Source organism: Uloborus diversus, chromosome 1, assembly GCF_026930045.1.
Source record: "Uloborus diversus isolate 005 chromosome 1, Udiv.v.3.1, whole genome shotgun sequence".
Lineage (NCBI taxonomy): Eukaryota > Metazoa > Arthropoda > Arachnida > Araneae > Uloboridae > Uloborus > Uloborus diversus.
The window spans coordinates 262,063,729-262,086,010 of NC_072731.1; the positions used below are offsets into that span (position 1 = coordinate 262,063,729).

Here is a 22,282-nt window from a genome sequence, read left to right on the forward strand (position 1 = left end):
TCAATACATTGCGGCAACACAGGAATTCTGCAAAAAAGAGCAGGTCCGGATCTATACATTTTGGGCCCCCTGGCAACAAAATATGTAGGGCCTTTCCCTAGTGGCCAGCAGTGTCTATTTGAAAAGCGAATAAGCCTCAGTGCTAGTTTTTTTTTTTTTTTTTCTATTTTTTCATCAATTTCTAGGGCCCCTCGCATTGCGGGTACGCAGATCTGGGCCTGCTAATGAGTAAAGTTATATGTTTCTGGTGCAAGGGATTAAGAGATAAGACATTTTAATTTTGCCTTTATGAACTGGGAGAGTCGAGCTCTTTGTGCTATAAGTTTTATGTAAAAAGAATTCAAAAAGAAAGTTAGTGGAACTTGATATTAATAAAAAGTATGAAATATTAAAAGTAATTGAAAATGGAGAAATCCAGAGAAAATTAGCTGGCATATTGGAATTTCTAAAACTACAGTGTCTAATATAGTTAAAAACAAGGGAAAAATAACAAAAGTATTTGAATAGTATTTTTAATTATTGTTTCACTTTCAATAATGTTAAACAATGAAAGTGGAGCTGAACAGAAAGAGTAAGGGTGAATTCCTCAGAAAATGAATACATGGTGCAAGAAATGACAAAAAAAAAAAAAAAAAAACATTACCGGCCTTTATAAGTTGACCACCTGTCTAAGTTGACCACCAAAGTACTGCACCGCGGGTGGTCAACTTACACAGGTTTCACTGTATAGGCTAAATATCTCGTTCTTGTGTGCTCCGCGTAACGATGGTTATGAGAGGCTCGTGCAGTGAGAGGCTGCGTGATTTTCACAAGAAAATATCTTAGTATTTTACATACATTGTTACGCTCATATTTTAAGTGTGTCTATTAAATGAGTGCTCACCACTTTCCTCTATCCGAAACAAATTTCAGGTGCTCAATGCATAGTAATGCTTTCATAGGTATTCTTTAAAAATACATACTATTAAAAAAAATATATCTCACATCAACAAATATCTTTTCTGGGGTCGTCAACTATGCAATCTCGCCCCATATCATGATTATTTGCTGTTAGCCAATATGTGTTTTGTTCCATACTAAGGTAATTCATATTTAAGAAACTCGACCCTCCAAATGAAATGCTGAAATGCCGCCCCTGTGCGGAGGTTCATTAAGAATATTCTTAAGCATCAAAACAAACATTTTATCTTTTACTTTGTATTGAGGAGGTTCATTACGAATATTCTTAGGACTTAAAACAAACATTTTATCCTTTACTTTGTTTGCATTGAGGAGTTTCATTAAGAATATTCTTAGGACTCAAAACAGACATTTTATCCTTTACTTTGTTTGCATTGAGGAGTTTCATTATGAATATTCTTAGGACTCAAAACAAACAGTTTGTCACTTACTTTGTTTGTATTGAGAAGGTTCATTATCACTTTGATGAGTTGGAGTACTTGAAGAATCAGCAAAGCTTGGCCAACTAAAAAGCAAAAACTGCATTCAGCACGACAAAGACCCTATAACTTTCTCAGTTACATTTTAAAAATTGGAAAAATTAAAACAAAACTTTTATTTTCCGCATACACAAACACAAATTTTATGTCTTTTCAATATTGAAGTCGTAACAAAGCAAAACATGAACAGATTTTGGAATAATGTACATAAATTTTAACAATTGAACTTTATACCAACAATTTTTTAAAAATTCTGAAAAGGTCTAAAACAAATGCAGGAACATAACTCAGATAAAATTTAATCACCATGAAGTACAAGAATTGTTGGCCTAATTTACATGCGGATCTAAATAAAATAAAAGACAAAAAGAGAATTTATGGTTTCAGAAAATTGCGAAAATTGAATCCTATCTGAAACAATTGCAATGATGTTGCAATGATTTTCCATACTGTTACTGTCAAAATTTGACCCCAATAAATTTGAAAAAAAAAAAGACAGTAATTAATAAAAAAATTATGGCATATAAGTTTCTTCAGTTATGATGCACTGTACTAAAAGGTTACAATCATGAAATGCATAGCATATTTTCTAGCAATTAATAATGATAAATCATTTATCAGAACTTTTGATAGCACCATTAAAAAAAGAAAAAAAATCCTAAATGGATATTAAACAGTTAAACTGGTAATGCTGAGATAATTTAAATGAAAGCAAAACCTAGTAGAGTCTTGCTTAAATAAGTCATGAATTAAAAAAAAAAAAGAGATAGAGAGAGAGGAAGGGAGAAAAGGGGAGTAATATTTTTCTTCATAATCATTAAACAGTACATTTAAAAGGATAGTTTTCTTTTTTTCTTTCTTATATTCTTCCTTTTCTGTCTCTCTCTCTCTCTTTTGACTAACTGTTACCACTTTTTATGAGCAGATATTGTTTCAAAGAATAAACCCAATGTTTTTCTGGATGCTAGAAATTCAATTAAAAAATGCATCAAATACAGTGCTATGCAATGCACAGTAAGTTATTAATTAATAGAATTTAACCATTTGCCACAGACACTGATTAACTTTTTCTTCATAATCTTTTAAAATAAATATATATATATATTTTAAAGGCACAATTCCCCCCTCCCCCCCTTTTTTTGAAAATTAAAATTTGATAATTGATTAAAAGAAAAAAAAAAGAAATGTGACAATATTTTAAAAATATACTAACACAAATACCTACAGCTACCACGGCCATATACAGGGAGGAAGTCTTAGGGTTCCCCCCCCCCCCAAAAAAAAGTTCGGTTTCACATTAAAAAAATTTTGTTTACATTTAAAAATTTCCAAAAAATATTGTTCAATGTCTTTTATATGTATATTATTTGCATGAAACACTTTCATAAAAGACAACCCGACGACTTGAACATTAGCACAACTTTCTTTATAGTTCGTAAGCTCCACATGAAAGTTTTTAAACCCTCCCCGAAATTATTTTCTGGTTACGGCCCTAGCAGCCACCCCAAAAAAAGAGCATAACATTCAAAATTCAAATTAAAGAGATCAAAACTGAAATATTTAAAGCAATGAATACCTGTCCTTGCTCTCCGAAAGCGGAGAAAGTAGCTTGTCATTTTGAAATGGCAGATTCCAATTGCTGTCACTGGTCAGTCTGGAAACATTTGCATTGCTTGAAAGATCACAACTGAAGGGCCTGGTCACGTGATTATTCGAGGAACAATCAGAAACGGTAAACAAAGACGAATCCAACCCCTTGAGACTTTCTGAAATTTTATGGTCGACACTTTCTGCGGAAACACTTTTAGAGTTTTTTTGACTGGAGAAGGAAGAATCCGAGTTCGAAGAAGAAACAGACAGCTGCCGCCGATGGCTCGAATCTTCATTTCTACCATCTGAAGAAAAGGAGGAATCAATGTCTATCAGAGAAATATTTCCGTCATAATTCGAGCTCATGACTTCGAAATATGACGGGGGCCCACTGCCGATGACTTCGATATGAGTGTCAGGGCAAAGTCCGGTATCACCGTTATCAGTTATGACTTCGTACCAGTTTTGGTTGATCTTCCTCAACAACGTCACAGTGTCTCCCTCTCTCAATCGAATGCACCCTTCCAAATGAGGATGAAAATCTTCTATGACTCTGCCATAGGTATCCTGTGGGAAAGTTTCAATGTTCTCTTCAAAAGAGTTTTCTTTTTCTTTAGATGATAGCGTTGAGGAATTTGGGCAGTCTACTATGACATTTATGAAATTTGCAGGAAACATGCCCATTCTCCCATCAATTTCCCCCTCTATCCAATTCGCATCCACATGGCGAACAATATTTACAATTTCTCCTTCGCCAAAACTTAACTCATTATCGTACTCAGCTTTGAAAGGGTACACGGTTCGACCATAGGGTGTTATGCCGCCAATGTTCAAACAGTCATAACCAAATTGATTATCGTTTCGTGCAGTATTTTCATAAACAGAATCCGTACTTGCAGTTGCTGCTGATTGAGATTCTTCTGGTACACAGTTTGAAATTATGGTCACAAATGAAGCAGGGAATATTCCTTGACGGCCATTGCATTCACCTCTATAAAAATGAAAAAAAGATCATTTATTTTCATTAAAAGCATAAAAATACTTCAATACGATAATTTGAACAGACAATAATGAGCATTTTTTTCTTCATTTCAAAAGTTTTCAACTCTCTAATCCATAGAGATTGGGATTGGGACTAAGCTATTTGTAGATTTCAGAATTTTGGGAATTTCAGGTCATCGACTTGCTTGCACATCTTTTTGTTTTAAAAAAATCTTGTAATCTTATAATGAAAAATACCAACATCACTTTTAAGATACTAACTTATACATGAAAGAGAAAGATATTGCCATACCTGTTGAAAAATTTAAAAATATTTTTTTTTCTGATTTTAATTCATGCATAGCTGCCAACATGCCAACTTAAAAAATCTTATAATGTACGCGGTGGCTATATTTCTACGCCTTTTTTGACCATTATAAAGCAAAGTATTAAAATTGAAAGTATTATAATATTTTAAAACCCTTACCTTTGCTTGATCTGGGCTTTTATAAGCAAAAAAATAAATAAATAAAAACTTTTAAAAATTACAGAATTTTTGCGCTTTTCAACGCCATTTACATCACACCTTTAGGGGTTGTTCTCAAAAGTGCTGGAAGTAAAAGGAAACTTCAACCGTTCGTAATTTATCGTAAAATTAAAATCAAAAGAATTAAAAATCGTACAAACCTGCCGTAAGACCGTACAATGGTACAAAACGTCCGAAAATCTTACAATGTAGGGCTAAATCGTACAAGTTGGCAGCTATGTATCATGTATTTTGCTTATTTTAATAATATTACAAATTTTTAGGTAGTTCATGTTTGTTTGAGTTTCTTGTCAATGCCTTATATTTTTATTTTTTAATGTCACTTAAACTAATGTAAGACAGGTGCACATTAACAGATATGACGTGAATGGTGAAATTTTTTTAAAAAGTAATAGATTAATTTAAAGTTACCAAAGAAACCAATCACATTGATACAGCAAAATGTACAGTAAAAAAAAAAAAAAATTGGCTTTTGATTTAAATCATGTTTATGATGATTAAATCTTAAAATGAAAACTGAAGTAAGAAGTGATTCCTTCTTTACAAAAATCTAACATTCACAGCATTATTTCCTTAATATTGAAATTTCTACTCAAGATTTCATTGTTTTCGAGCAACTACATTGTTAGGGCTACAAAGCTAACAAATGGACTTTCTCACTTAGACTACGATTCAGGGGCGGATTCAGGGGAGGGTCAAAGGGTCAGCTGACCCCCCTGTGACAAGAATTTTATTACGATTATTATAAATCTTCAAATTTTTCGATCCGGAAAAGATAGTACATGGAAACAATGTTAGCCTGTTTTGTGCTTCATTCTGTAAGGTATTTCCTCTCAACGCGTCACAGTTCAAAGGACTGATTGGGTTCATTTAAATGTGCTATTGCTATTTTCAGTTTTTTTGTTCATTTTAAAAAGCACAATCATCTTTTAACCATTGAAAAATTCTAGGGAGGGGGATTTGAATGGGTTTTCATTTCATTGGGGGAAGGGCATTTTTCCTTGAAAGTCTGGGCAGCCATGCTTAAGAGAAGTTTTTTTACGTAGGAGACATAACGGCGGCCGTTGAAACTTGACCCCCCTTACAAATATTTCTGGATCCGCCCCTGCTACGATTCCAGGCTTAGAATGTTAAAAATGTACAGTTTTGAGCAAAGAAGAGACCGAGGGGACATGATTCAGTTGTTTAAATTGATTAAAATGAAAGATGTTACGGGGCTGAAGTTTAGCACTGAAAACAGGACAAGGGGTCATTGTTTTAAGCTATTTAAATCTCAGGCTAACATGGATATTAGGAAAAATTATTATTATAGCAGGGTAGTGGAACCTTGGAACAGCTTACCGGAAGAGGTTGTAATGAGCAAGGGAGTAGACAGTTTTAAGAGAGCCATTGATCTTCACTGGGGATTGTAAATTGACTAGGCCCAGTCTAGCGGGGCCCAGAGCCTGTTGCTGGTCATCACTTTTGTATTTGTATTTGTATAAATCTTGTGTGCATTTTAGACGAATTCCTTTCAGATAAATTGATTTGAGAGCATTGTCTTCTTTACATTATTTGAAAGTAATATCTCTATAATTTAAGAATAAGATAAAAAATAAAAACATAAAAGCAGATTACGCACCGATACCATCCTTTTTCTACCTCCTCAAAAATAGTCACTATATCATCTTTGAATAAATCCATCTCTTCATCAAGTTGAGCAGTCATGTTCATCTTCACTTTTGCTTTCAAAGACATCTTTTTACCCGGCGTAGACACAGGTAGGGAGTTTTTGTCTATTTTCCAAACGTGGGTCAAAGGGAAAATGCCCTGCTGACCGTCCACTTCCCCTTTCCACCAATTAGAATCTAATGCCTCATGTCCAATGACTAATGAACCTGAAACAATACATTAGAAAAAAAATTAGACTGTTAAACGGTGTATTGGTGATGTCTGAGTATATGTATATCACATGATTGCATCTCCAAAATCATGATTGAAACTCATAAGAAATCAATGATTTTTGTTTAATTAATAAAAACAGGTCTGTCATTTCAAAATGTCCAGGGGGGGGAGCAAACGGCCTATATGTTACCGTTAAAGTATGAAACCCATTATTTTGTAGAATACCTAGTTATTTCATGGAATAAATGATCGTGTCCGTTCAAGTGTAAAACTGTCTTATATTTCATGGTTTAACTAGTTATTTCATACAATAACGATCTGCAGCCCCTTAAAGTGTAAAATAATCTATATCATACATCTTGCATGACAAATATATTTACCTGCCACCCCTACTGCATTTATGAACTATTCCAAGCCATAGGGAGAGAACTTGTTTAGCGTGTTGGCGCCAGTTCATTCCGGTTAATTGATTGCTTGCACGTACATTGCCGGCTGCTGTTCGTCAAATACTGTTTCCACATATCAGGTATTGAGACACATTGCAGCGTATAAGTACCATATATGCGCTGCACAAATTAGATAAATTGCTCCTTTTTCATTTTAATTGTCTCTCATTCGTTAATTTATAGAATACCTAGTTATTTCACAGAATAACTAGTTAAAGTGTCAAATTAATTACATATTACCCGCTTTAACGGACACGATCAGTTATTTCATGGAACAGCTAAGTATTCTATAAAATAACTGCATTATGCACTTTAACGGTAACATATGCACGCAATACATAAATAAAATCGAAGAACAACAAGAACCACAGCAAAAACATTGACTTTTCAGTGGCAATCCTTCAGAATCCCTTCCTGACTCCCAAAAATGAAGAAGTTTCCTTGATTTGAGTCATCAATTTAAAGTCAGAGTCATAAGTCTAAAGTCAGAGTCATCAGTTTAAAAGAGCTTTTAAAGGCCTTTTTAGTTCGCCATAAACTTGTCAGTTTGAAAGCAGTATTGTGCTGACAAAACTAAAAACCATATTGAAGTTCATCCTTTGCTGCAAAATTCACTTGATGGAAAACTGCTTAATTATGCATAAATAACTACACAAACACCTTAACAGAGCTAACTTAAACAGCATAACTGACAACAAGGGTATAGAGAGAGGAAAAAAGCAGTTTTAAAAATGTTTTTAAATTGATGACTTGAAACAAGGAAAAACCTCAAAGAAACCATTACTGTTTGCACAGTTTAAAAGTCCCAAATCCACTAATTCACAGTTCTAGAGCTTGGATATGTCAAATTGTGGAGATTTATGGAATTCGCCAAAGAGGTAAAACACAGAAATTTGTCATGGAAAAGGCTGATGCCTCATTGGACAGGTGTAAGTAGTTGGGTCTTTGTTTTACATTCTACGGGGGGGGGGGGGGGGACTACATCGTCTCCTATAATTTATTTGAATTGCGAATCCATGCTTGATTAAGTTCTCTTGAAATTAATCTGTAAACTTTATCAACAATTAACTTCATTTTTGCAAATCTTCATTTTTGTTTTTGGCATCGATTAAAAAGTTTGACCCACTCTACCAACCTACCAACCAAACCCAAGCCCCAGAACAAGTATAATAACAATTAAAAAAAAAAAAAAAAACACTAGAAAAGGACTGTGTTATTCGAATAAAAGGGTACTAATAGCTTTATTTAACGAAGTTTGAAAATGTACAGTACTTCTATTATTCTTTATAATCTATATTCAAAGGTGGGGTGCAACGTAGATCTACCTCCTCATGGTGCACCCTGGGCAACGCTCTTGCGACAAAATGATCTACAACTCCGGCACGAGTACTCCCAAACGCGGATCTTTAACGATTATGCAATGGTACCTCCACGAAGTAATGGACATGCCTCATTTGTCCAGATGTCCTGGTCTCCCTCGGACATCCATCTGGGAACGCTATTGGATTGCTCGTTTTCATTTATAGTTTTGTTGTTATCTTTTTGATATTCAACTGTCTTTAAATGTGCCATTGGAAATATATTTAAAAAAAAAAAAAATTCAAAGGCACCCCGAACCTAAAAGTTTTTGAAAGGGGAAAATTTTCAAATTACCGAATAAAACAACGAGTTTTGATGATTGATAGCAATAAATAAATAAAAAATAAATGAAACGCGCGTGCATACATTTAATGAAAAGAGACATTAAACATCACTAAGAATAATAAATAATAATTAGAATATGGCAATACTGTCTTCAAATTTTCCGAATCACAAGTCAAACTTGCCGAATGAAACATTTTGTGGGAGGTCAAAGTTTTCTCCAGTGACCTCCCATTGGAGTGCATCCGTCAATATTAGATGCTAAGAGTTTAAAAAAATAATTTTGCTTCATCTTCCAACTTCTTTTAATTTTTTTTTCGCTATTAAAAGAAAGACAATAGAGATGTTGACAATAAACTCCATTCATTCCAACAAACAACTGAAGGTTATGCCAAGATAAGGAGTCACATCTTGGAAGAATGACACTGAGTTGTCACTTACTTAAGGGAAAGATAAGGAGAGTCAGCTTTTATACGGAAAATGTTTACAAATTTAAGTGTTATTGCATCTACTGGCAGAAAACTTAAGAAAAACACCAAAAGTGATGTATAGTTATCCAAAATTAAGAAAAAATAATTGTTATTTCCATTTGAAATGAATTATGAACCTGATTGAAAGTAACTAGTTACTCGCGGCCTTTTATGAACAAGTAAATAAAATTAAAAATTTAATAAGAGCCCGACTGAGTAGCAAATGTAGAATCAAGTTTTAAAACAGAAAAAATGAAAAATCTAAATGTTAACTCCCGTTTTCATTTCGCAGCATCACAAAATTTCAGAAATTTACTATCTTGTATTGAAAATTACAGAGTGGGACGAGACATTTCAACGAATTCGAATCGGCAGTCGATAATTGCTTCCGAACGAAAGTCAGTTTGGTGGCGTTATGACATCCCTCTAACGCCAGCGAATATAGCCTACAACTGCTTTTTTCAGAATTCAATGTCGAAAAGTTTCCAGAGAAGTTTCCCTGAAGTTTTTTAACTTTCTGAACTTCAGTTTTGAAACACAATTCAAGAGTGGGAATCCTCCTCTTCATTTCCTCTTTTTCTACCAAACATAACCTAAAAACGAATATTTAAAACTTCAATGCTGAAATATTTGTAAACTGCAATCGGAACACCAAACGTCACCAAAGATCGCCCGAAATCGAATATGAAATACTTCAGTTTTGACATTTTTGCAAAGGAGGTCACCGAACCCTATTTCCACCCGCAAGGCCAACCACGCCTGAAATTACGTTTTTCAGGGTGTAATGTCGATAAGTTTCTGGAGAAAAACAAATGTTCCCCGTTTCCATAAGGTCAACAAAGAGCTCTCTAATTAGCGACTTTTAAACTTCAGTTTTGGAAAATTGCTGAGAGGAACTCCGATCCCCTAACGTTATCAAAGGTGGTGTAAAACTGATTTCAATTCCAAAAAAAAAAAAAAAATAGGAAGGGAACGTTAATTTTTCCTAAATTTTCTAAAACATACCGAAAATATTGATTTTTAAAATCAAGTTAAAAAGCGTTCTTTGGAGGATAAGACTCTGAACCTCACCCGACCTTTTAACACCACCAAAGATTGATTTCAATTTCGAAAATTTTCTGACGGAAATCCTACGATCTTCCCTCTTCTTTCTTTCCTCTGACGTCATCTAAGAAAAACGAAAATTACACCTTTAAGACTAACAACTTCTAGTATATTATCCTTGTTTGAAAGTAATATACTGTACATTACGAATTTCTCATTAAAATTTTCGACAAATGTTATACAATTTTGCTTGATTAAGGAATTTTTTAGTTATCTTCGCAATAAACAAAATAAAAGGGAAAAAAAAGGTATTTCCTAAAGACACACGATAGAAGTGAAACTTTTATCTTTTATTTCTTTCACATTCTTCATTCATTCAAATTTAGAAATGAAAAGCAAGGAACAGTTTGAAATTTCATTAAAAATATTTTTTTTATCAGAACAATTTTAGTTTAAATTTATATATTTTTAAAGAACTAATTATTCATTGAATCATTCTCAAATACTGAAAATTTCCTAAACGTATTCGAAAAAAGAAAAAGACAAACTCGAAAGAGTTTTGTCACCTTAATATAATATCAAATAAACGAAAATAAAAAACAATGAAACATAAATACGTTCGTAAGAGGGCACACATTATTCCAGAATATTAAAATTCTGATACATATAAAGAAACGAATGAATTATTTTGATGATTTCATTCTGAATGTTGCTAAAAAAAAAAAAAAAAAAAACGAACTGATGTGTGCATCACATAACTTTCTTTTACTCCAATTTAATGTCATTTCCCTATTATTAGCAATTTTAATGTGATTCAATGAATGTGAACTCTCTACATATCACCAACAATAGCCAAATTAAAATCAAATTAAAAAAAAAAAAACATCACCAAATTTGTCACCAAGTTGGCGACAAAAATTGGCGACCAAAACACTGGCGATATATTGCCAAGTGTCCGACAAATTATAACATCAATTGAGTTTACATCGAAATTAACAATGATTTCCCCCCAAAAAGGGACAAAAGACCCCCTTAAGAACATCCAAATGCAACCAAACGGGAAGGTGCACAACTAGGCCCCACTAGGAGTCTACGTATCAAATTTCAACTTTCTAGGACATACCGTTTTTGAGTTATGCGAGATACATACACACATACGCACATACGGACGTCACGAGAAAATTCGTTGTAATTAACTCGGGGACCGTCAAAACGGATATTTCGGGTGTCTGTACGTTCCTAGGCACATATCCACGTGTGGTCGGGTCGAAAAAAAAACTCAACATTCATTCGGGGGTGAGAAAAATGGAAATTAAGGCCGATTTTTGAGTGAAAATTTTTTCGCGAATACAATACTTCCTTTTTTGTAAAAGGAAGTAAAAAGCAATATCATACAGAAATACAATAGTTAGAGAAACACTCAAAATGAAAGCTTTTTCTAAAGAAGATAAATGACAAGCGTACCTTTGTTTTTTTAGCTATATCCCTTCATTTTAACAAAGATTGTGGCCGAGATGACGACAAACAAATAGCTAAGATTATGGCTAAACTATTCTTATCGAAAGTGATGAACAAAAATTACAATTAATGAACATTTAACATATTTTGTAATTATGCCACGAAAGAACGACGAAACAATCTCTCTCCACAGGAAAAAATAACAGAGAACAACTTCCTGTTCCTCTAATGAGCGTGCACGTATGAAACCGGTATTTATTTTGAAGGAAAAGCTGTTTGTTTTGTTGCGCTGGCATGGAGCACTGATGAGTAGGAAAAATCTCTCATAATAACAGAAATGGGAATTGCAGCGTGGATTAGTTTACTGTTTACAAGCAGTGTTGCTCAACCTACGGTCTGGGGGCCACACGCGGCCCTCGAAGCTGACCCTTTGTTCTATTCAATGTTACAAATCAATGTCACAAATTTGAAACAAAAATATTTCAGAAATTCGATGTTGAAACACAGATACAAATTTTGCAATAATTTAGCAAGTTTTGACTAAGGATAACATATAGCGCCCAAATCCCCAGAGGCGATGACACACCCCAATCAAATCGATGGAGCACCCCCAAAGAAAGCGACTCCTCCCCCAAATGAAATCAAATACCCTATCAAATCATACCCCTAAAAATTTCAATAGCACATCTAAGCCAGTGCTGTACAAGGGGAGTTTATACAACAGGAAAGGAGGGTCATGGGGGTCATGGACCCCCCCCCCTAAACCGTCGACAATAGTGTTCGTCCACATTGTGTTCAAACACTTTATGCATGAGTTGCAAACGATTACAATATCTTTACAATTCATTAATAATTTCTGAAAGTAAATATTTGAACTTTTGCTTCGTTTCATTGCTTACGAAATTAATTTGCAACGTTTATCCCAATCCTATCATTCCTATTCTGACCGATCTGGTGCTCTTTATTGTCCCCCAAGCAGTTTCAGAAGTTTTTCGTATCTAAAACCATAGGTTCGTTTAAAGGGGGGGGGGAGTCCATTCTTCAGAATGACCCCCTCCCCCCACCTTAAAATGGTTTTCTGTATCCGCTCCAGCTGATCTGCGCCGCAAACCTCCTCGTAGTAGTAGTCACCCCTGGATAACAAAAAGGCTTCGCTTAATTTTCTTTAATTTTTCAATGTTTTTCCAAGAAAATGGGGTGGTTTCCAAAATTTTAAAAGTATTTTTTTCTGAAAGAGCATGCTTGAAAACATAGGATCTGACTATTTTTTAAATAATTTGACTGTTTTTAATATTTTTAAAAAATTACTTAAATCGGTGCGATTTTGTTGTTTTACGATTCTGTCGATGACATCACAAATGATGAAATGCCATTCAGTGTCGCCATTCCCTTAGCAAAATATTTAATTCGCATCTTTACTCACGTGTATTGGCAACGATAGGGTTGACAGCAAGCGTAGAGAGCAAAATGTTTAATTTGCTCCTTGATTATCATAACGTGGAATCGCGGTAGAAAGATGCGGCAAAGTGCATCATTTGTGACGTCATCAAGACCACGCCTTGTTTCAAAAATCGGCCTTGAAAAAAAATTTATTAAAAAATAACTGTTGGGAAAGTGAAAATATTTTCTGGGTCCATGTCATTTATTTATTTATTTATTTATTATTTTTTTTTCTCATTCTATCAATTTCAATGACTAAAAGTAGTACTTTTGACTGAAGGAAACAACCCCCTTGTCAAATATATTTTAATGTCATTTTTTGGTTCTCGTCCGAATGAATCATCTTAATATGAGGAATGTCCCCCGGGTAAAAATAAAAAGGTTGGTAAGAGCCTGGATCAATTTCTCTTATTCTCCCTCATATATTAATCACGGGCGATCTCTCACGAATTAGCATCAACTTGATATAAATTCCAAATAATTACGTCATTATGGTTAAGAACATGTAGCACGATTACTGCCTTTGAAATAAATCATGGAAGAAAAAAAAAGAGATCGTTAAAACACAAACGCATTAAAGCACAGCATAGCAGGAAAATTTATCGTATTTGTTAGAGGGCCGCCGAGAGCCTAGAAGAGCTTCCCCCGCCTTACTCAAAATCTGGGGTATGGATAGTTTCAACCCTTTTCTGTGGTCAAAAATAGGAAAATTTTCGACTTTCAGGGGTTAGGGAGTACATTCAGGGCTTCTGTAGTTCTGTGTAATCCCCCAAAGTCCCGATCCTTTGAATATTCCCCAGGCCATTGACTTAGAACATAAAATTTTATATTTATTTGACATGCAAACACACAAACAAAAAGTAAGGATTTTAGTTTATACCTCATAGGACGTAAAATAACACGGAAAGGAGACACTAGCACCAGTTATTTAACCGTCTGCATGATTTCAGAACGTACTTTGAACGTTATGCTGCTGCATGGGATCTGTTAAAAGAAACGAACCAACCATCTCCTGAGTTTTTGCGTTTTGCTTTACCCGGAAGGAATTCCACATAACTGCGTAGGAGGTGGGGAAGCCCGGATTGAAAAAAACAAACAAAATGAAAAAAGAGAGGATAAATAACTTAACGTTCGCATGTGACAATAAAGTCACTGCTCAAACAATTCTTTTTAAATATAATTACATAAAAAACTAATAATAGTTATTTATTTACTTTGCATTCAAGAAAACTTCATGCAAAGAAGAATGCACAAACTTAAATTACACACAATTTGCTTTGACCACAAAAATCAACTGGTATTAAATTACATATTGTTTTTTTTTTTTAATTATTTATTTAAGTACTAAGAGAGTCAGCTCTGCTCGCTAACGCTCACCAACCACCGAATATTGCTTCGAAAGTTAAATAGTCAGTTCGAAAGAATACGAATAAAATTCACGTTACAATTACAACAAACTGAAAATTCTGCTCCCTCTACCGTAGGAAATACTTTAATTAAACACATTATGCAAAAATTAACACAACATGAAAACCCCGCTCTCACTCGAAAGAAAAGAACTTGATTAAAATACGTGTAACAAAATTTAAAAAGATAAAAAATGCTTTGGAAGTACACAATTCCGGGGTTCGAATTTGTAAAGCTGTGCCTTGTACCATCAAGAGATGACGGAATAGCTGGAATTGGAAACAAAATCTTTCAGTTTGTTTAACAACAAATTGATTTAGTAAGTGGACAAATGGTTAGAACAGTGGTTCCCAACCTTTATGAGCCCATCACCCCTTTTAGACGTTGAGAGACACCTATCGCCCCCCCCCCCCACAAATGAAAGAACCCATAAGTTGGCGATCACAAAATCGATATTAGTGGTCTAATTGTAATCTTTACTAATAATAAAGCTGAATGTCCCTCTGTCTGTCAGGATCTTTGTCTGTCAGGATCTCTGTGACGCGCATAGCGCCTAGACTGTCCGGCCGATTTTCATGAAATTTGGCACAAAGTTAGTTTGTAGCATGGGGGTGTGCACCTCGAAGCGATTTTTCGAAAATTCGATGCGGTTCTTTTTCTATTCCAATTTTAAGAACAAAATTCTCATAAGATGGACGAGTAAATTACGAAATTATCATTACGTGGAACCGTAACATGGGCACAAGCCAATTGGCGAGAAAATTCACCATACATTATTTGTAAATATACAGGCGAACCAAAAGACCTTTTAATTTTCTATTACGGGCGAAGCCGTGTGGGTACCACTAATTTGAAATAAAATGCATATCATAAATAAATTTTATCCAGTCACTCTTTGGGGAAATGAAAAACGGACACTTTACATTGAAAGAAAAAAAAAGGAACTTTGAAGTTTCATAAACTTGGCAATGAGTGATGAAATATTTCCTCAAGGCTCAAGCGGGAATTGAGGGGGATTTTCTTGGATTTTGATTTGCTTCTTTTTCAACTTGTGATTCCTTTCCTGAACAGTTTCGTATTCCGTTTTCAATTTCGATAATCGCTGGCTTTTTTTTTTTTTTTTTTTTTTTTTATAAAAATTATTTCATCGTTAAAATACCCATCGCCCCTCAAGAATTTATAGCCACCTTGAAGATCCAAATCGCCCCTAGGTTGGGAATCACCGGGTTAGAATGATCAGAAATCAGTAACCCTGAAACTCAATCACATTCTACTTCCTCAAAAACCTCCGAAATAAGCTCTCACAAGTGAGGTAAAGTTACACGCCAACTAGTCGTGGTAAAACTTTACCGAACATTAAGGCCATTGGTGCTACTCCTAGGCAATGCAGAACGTCTCATTTACAAAGTGGTTTTAGAATTCACGGTTTATAAACACATCCAGAAACATTTTGCTATATAGCTCAGCTCTTGCATCAAATTTAGCCATGGATTTTCGAAAAATTTGAAGTACTAATTCCACATTTTTAATTATCTGAGATATTAAGAACAAACTTCATCTTGTGCACAAAAAAAAAAAGCTTTTTCGAATGATATTTTTTATGCTTTCCCATTAGGGAATTTAAGGGAAATTTAAGTCAAAAAATTAATTACAAGAAAACTAATTTAAAATTTAAAAATTAATTTGAATTTTGACATCTTGAATTCAAATTATGTTTTTCGCAATCACGAGTGTGTGTATGTAGGCGTGTGTGTTTGTGTGTGGGGGTATGTGTTTGTGTGTAGGGGTTATGTGTATGTGTGTGTAGGCATGTGTGTTTGTGTCTGTGTGCTGGCATAAGTGTGTGGGTAGTTGTGTGTATGAATGTGTGTGTGGGGGAGGGTATGTGTGTGTAGACATAAGTGTTTGTGTTTGTGTGCAGGCATGAATGTGTGGGTAGTTGTGTGTATGTGTGGGTGTCTGTATGCGTGTGTGTATGTGTTTGTATCTGTGTATGTGTTTGTGTATGTGTGTAGGTGTAGGTGTATGTGTGTGTATGTGTTTGTGTCTGCGTGTGTGTGTCTAGTTGTGTATGTATGCGCGTGTGTGTAGGACATGGATGCAACCTGGAGACGGCTTTCGCTATAGAAGCAGCATCGTGAGGAGCTCGTCGACGGTGATGGTGCGGAGGGTGGCGGTGGGAAAAATCAAAAGACGCCAAAAACAGTCAAATAAGAACAATAAGCAATCGTGATTGCTCAAAAAAAAAAAAAAAAGGCTTGGAGGTGAGCACCCACGGGAACAGAACTAAAATCGTTCCAAATTTCAAGACTGTAAATGCCTATGTGTGCAAACACACTTACACACACGAACAAAAATTTGACGGAACTTTTTTCTTTCAGTGCACAGAGATATTTTTAGAAACTTGAATAAAAATATAAGTGTGAGTTAAAATATTGATTTTCCTGCCATGTTCTACATAAAAGATTTCGAAATAGTGTGTGGAATATTTCGTTATGTAATTAGGAATTTATTGTTTTCACTGATTTTAATGTAAAAAGCGATTAGTTGTTGAGGTACCCCCCAGGTTAAAAAATAAAAAGAAAAAAAAATCAAGCTAAATTTAACAAAAAATGCGAAATTGCATTCAAAAAACTCCGAACTAAGTAGCATCACAATATTTATTTCTACATAAAAAAAACTTCTCCACAATAATGAAATGACTAATTAAATTTCTACAATTACTTCTTTTTGTGACTTATTAGTCAGCTTTTCATTTCTTTTATTCTATTTTAAATATATATTAGTTCTCGGCCAATACCGAATAATTGTAAGGATTAGCATTAATTTCATTCTTAGCACATTCTATACTACAATGTTTCGCAAATTTGATTTTTAGTCTGGTTGTAAATTTGCTCCTTGGTTGGCATTTGCACTTAAAAAATGGTTTCCAAGATTTTATGCTTTGAATCGTTTGATCAGCTGTGTGGAAATCTTCCATTATTTCTTTGCTTTCATCGTCTATTATCAGCTGTAGGTATTAAATCCGATATCGAAGGAATTCGTGGTGTAATGATACATGCTTTATCAACTTCTGAAAGATTTTCCAAGGAGAATGTTAGCAGTTCTGCTCCTCAATTCTCGTGAAGGAGGGGATTGCCTGTGAGAAGAATTTCCTCCGATTGTTCAAAGGACAGAGCAAAAAGAACGCCACAGCGGCCTCAAACAGCTGTAAAACAAATTTATCTTCACAAAAAAAAAAAAAAAGTTTGTGTAAATCTTGAAGATGAAAAACGATTTTTATCTGTTTGTAGAAAAACCAGGGCCGAAATCAGAAAATAGTTTCGGGAGGGTTTAAAAACTTTCATGCGGAGCTTTGCGTTATTTGTGTTAATGTTCAAGTCGTCGGGTTATCTATTATGAAAGCGTTTTATGCAATTAATATACATATGAAGGACATTTGAGTTTTGGAACAATATTTTTTGGAGATTTTTAAATATGAACGAACGTTAAAATGTCAGACCGAACTTTTTGGGGGGAGGGGGAGGTTGAACCCCAAGGACCCCCCCCCCCCTTGTATACGGCTTTAAGAAGAAAGTATTAAGCGGAATCTTTGAAAAAGATTCCGTTTTATTAATTACGTAAAGGACCTAAAGGGAGGGGGAGTTGAAAAAATCTCTAAATACCCTTACTTTGGTTCGGGGGGGGGGGGGGTCAAACCTATTGTTACGTATTTATTTTCCGAGTCGATATCTTATACAATTAGAAATCGCACGGTCAAGTGGTTTGCAGAGATTATATTTCATTTGCGACTGGAATGTAAAAAACGTACTAAGATGAGCTATTTTTTACTTGTTTTACAAAGAATAAATAGTGTAAAATACAATAAAAGAATCGCACTATGTATGACATGTTTTATTCTTAATTAGTATCGCATCATTTTCAAAAAAAAAATGTCGAAAAAACATTCAGTCTAAATTTCAACTTTTTAGTAAATATTTCTTTTCAGAAAAAGGTTTCATTTAATAATACATAACGATCCTGGTGATGTAAAATTCGTTATTTATAATTTTGAAAAACGAAATGGAATCTTTCTTAAGAATAGGTGGGAGGGTTTTGAAAAATCTTACGAACCCCTACATGGCATGGGGGAGGCAAAAATTGCCAAAACCATCCTTACGTAAATAATGAATGTCCCCTAACGTAAAATTCAAACCATTTTTATAAGATCAGAATAATAATTTTCGCAGATCAGATGAAAATGACGTCCGAAGCGAGACAACGTGAAATCAGGGCAAAATCGCGCTAAAAAATTCAAGCAAAATAAAATTTACCTACGGATTCTCCAATGCACTAATAAGGGTTTTTTTTTAAATATAGATTTTTCACCTTAATGAATATTTACATCAATTAAACCCAAAGATAACACACACAGGACAAAAAATCGTTTGAGATAATTGTAACAAACGAATTATCTTTTTCACAAGATAAACAGAAAATATATCAGTGATTCGTTCAGAAAAGCTCTGACAGAGGTGACAGAGGGAAAGGTATTTTTAATCTCTAGGTCATACTTGAAAACGAATTTTAAAAATTCATCTTCGAAAAGAACAATGTTATACAGTGAAACCTGTGTAAGGTGACCACTTGCGGTGCAGTACTTTGGTGGTCAACTTAGACAGGTGGTCAACTTATAGAGGGTAGTAATGAAAACTTTTTTTTTTGTCATTTCTTGTCCCATGCATTCATTTTTTAACTAATTGGAATACTTTAAACTACTCACTTTCATTGTTTAACATTACTTTAAAACAATAAGAAAAAATGTTGTTTAAATATTTTTAGAGATTATTTACCAGAATGACGTGTAAAGCATCATACAAATTTAAAATTGATCAAAATATGATTAAAAATAGAAGTCTCATTGCTTATGAAAAACTGCTTAATTGAAATTAACAATTCCTAAAAATTCATAACAAGTTAAAAGTGACTCAAATTCTTCATTTGATTTTTTCTTGTACATTTGTGTCCATGGTAATCTACTTATCAACATAATAACTCCTTATTAAAGTTATGCACATTTTCTGGGACTTAATATTAGCCCAATGTTTTTCGATGGAAACATAAATATTCATAGATTTTTTTCTTAAATGGTCTAGTTGCTTATTTGAGGCATAAATGATTCAACTTTTAGTACAATCTAATTCTTTTGCCAAGTGGTCAACTTACAAAGGGTTTTATACAATACTCCAAACCAAAGCTGGTGTATATTAGTGGTCAAGATAGAGAGGTGGTCAATTTACAGAGGTTTTCACTCATTATGTAAGATAGGACTAATTCCGTTCCTAACAAAAGCGGTCAACTTAGACAGGTGGTCAACTTACAAAGGTGGTCAACTTTACAGGTTTTAATGTACAACGAAACGAACAAGTTTTTTTTTTTTTAAATTATTATTATTAACTGAAACCTGAGATTTTAAAATCTACACTTCTTATGCGCATAAGCGAGTGACCAGACCAGTTTTGCTCGAAAAGTTTTCTCTCTCTCATACGATTTTAGTACAGTGGCCGCCGCTTAAATGTATCACGTTTGTTCTAAACACTTTTGATTCCATCAAGCGGCTGATTCAATAAAGCGGCTAGTTAAAAAAACCGGGTTTTTGTTTCTGTTTTTGACAATTTGATTCATTAAAGCGGTTGATTCAATTAACCGGCGTCTACTGTTTTCACTAGCTTTATTGTGTCAGAAAATTTGCTTGCACGATTTGCTCGCGTTAGTGCATTGCATTAATGAGCGATTCGGATTTAGCTGGTCTGGTCACGTGCATAAGCGAGTGACCAGATCAGTTTTGCTCGAAAAGTTTTCTCTTCTCTCTCTTACACGTTTTTGGTACTAGCTTCATACGTTTCAGAAAATTTGTTTGCACATTTGCTCGCGTTATTTTTTTTACATACATACATTGTTATTGTTTTTATGTTATTCATTTTTAAAGTTACACTGGGAAAAAAAAAGAGCGAAGTCACCAGTATTAATGCGTGTAACGTTACATAAATATGAAGTGTGTAGTATCATTGTTTCAAAAACTCAAATCGTTGGAGGAACTTTGCACTACGGTTTCAGTAGAATTCAAAGCGCATGCGTAAAGATCAGAATCGGCGCAGAGCAGGTAAACTTTTATTAGCGAAACGAAAACCATCCTCTGTAGCCGAGCGGTGAAAGCTCTTGCTTTGCGACCTGTTTGTGAGATTCGCGTTGTGGGTTCGGACACCACTCAGGTTATTTCATCTCTTAGTGCAATAAAAATGTCTTGTTTATGTATTAAAATAAATAAATAACTGCTGTGTGTTGAAAATGCAAAAGCTTGAACTTGATAAATATTGAATAAACGAATAATTAAAAGCAAGAGCTTCTTGGATGTATTTTTTTTTTTATTTTTTTAAATATTGTTATAACGAAATTTCAAATATTGTAACCTGCTAGATTATTTTTGTGCTTTCAATTTAAAATGTATAGAAAGAATAGAAAGAAATTATTACTTGATCATATTATACATGTAGGTATTTAAAACCACCGAATAGTTAACTTGAAGTATTAGTCTACTTATCATTAAAAATGAGTACTCGTTCAAGAAAGTCAGATGAAAGCTTAATTTTTGCTAATGTGTAACCTTTCATGCAATTTCTCTGAAAGCATACAGAAAATTCTGGTGTAACCTTACGCAGAAATGAGTGAGACGTTCCCCATGGTGTAACCTTCCACAAGCGATATGGAACTTGACACCAGTTACATCAGTTGGGTTACTCCAGAGCAAAGGAGACTGCTAAGCTTATCACCGATTTTATGGAGAAAGGTTACACAAAATTTTTTAGTGTATTACATAAACTAGAAAACTAGTATCCTTTTTTTAAACTTTTTATTCTGTGGATTATCCACGATACTCGCTTATCCGCGGTTATCGTGCCATGCTATCCCGCGAATAATCGAGAGTTACAGTAGAGTCTCGAAAATCCGAGGTAATGGGGTCCTTTCCAAAATTTTAAAAGTACTTTTTTCTGAAAGAGCATGTTTAAAAACATAGGATCTGACCATTTTGTAAATAATTTGACTAAGTTTAATATTAAAAAAAAATTACTTTAATCGGTGCGCTTTCATTGTTTACGCTTCTGCCGATGACATCACGAATGATGAAATGCCGTTCACTGTTGCCATTCAGAAGAGCACAATATTTAATTCGCACCTTTACTCACGTGTATCGGCAACGATAGGGTTGATAGCAAGCGTAGAGTCAATACTTAATTCGCGTCTTGATTGTCATAACGTGGAAATGCTGTGAAAGATGCGCCAGAGGATATCATTTGTGACGTCATAAAGACCACGCCTTGTTTGAAAAATTGGACATTTTAAAAAAATAATTAAAAAATTACTGTTGGGAAAAGGAAAGTATTTTCTGGGTTCATGTTCTTTTTTTTTTTTTTTTGCTTATTCTATCAATTTTTGTGACTGAAAGTAGTACTTTTGACTGAAGGAAACAAACCCATTGGGAATCGCGCCACCTCGGATTACTGAAAACTCGGTATATCCGAAAAATTCTTTGAACTACATAAGGACATGCGATGTTTCCCCCTTACGCTCTGAAAAGGAAATATTGTCTCCTTGAAAAATTTATCACTCAAATATTAACATAAACTTACGTTTTAACTAACCCTAAACGAGTTATGATTAGTTTTTTTTTTTTTTTCTTTATGTCCGTACGTAATTGTGTGTAAACTTGTAGGCAACTAAAAATCCCCCCCCCCTTTAATCGCCCTCGAATTAGTTGTGATGAGTTTTTTCGTGACATTTGTGTGTATGTGTGAGCGTACCTACATGCCTCACATAATACAAAAACGTTAGTCATAGAGGGATTTACGCATATAAACGCTTTGTACAGTGTCAAGTTTAGCACTTACTTTTTTAATT

General features: G+C 34.3%; 1 protein-coding gene across 1 annotated transcript in view; it reads right to left on the reverse strand.

Annotated features, from left to right (window-relative positions):
- Positions 1 to 1,383: 1,383 nt before the first annotated feature.
- Positions 1,384 to 22,282, reverse strand: part of LOC129220448 (dynamin-binding protein-like) — a 29,143-nt gene continuing 8,244 nt past the window's right edge. Inside the window, exons 3-4 of the mRNA XM_054854871.1 lie at positions 6,185 to 6,434; positions 1,384 to 1,465 (exon numbers count right to left, since the gene is read on the reverse strand). Of these exons, the coding sequence (XP_054710846.1) occupies positions 1,384 to 1,465; positions 6,185 to 6,434 (332 nt within the window). The remainder of the gene's footprint in view (positions 1,466 to 6,184; positions 6,435 to 22,282) is intronic.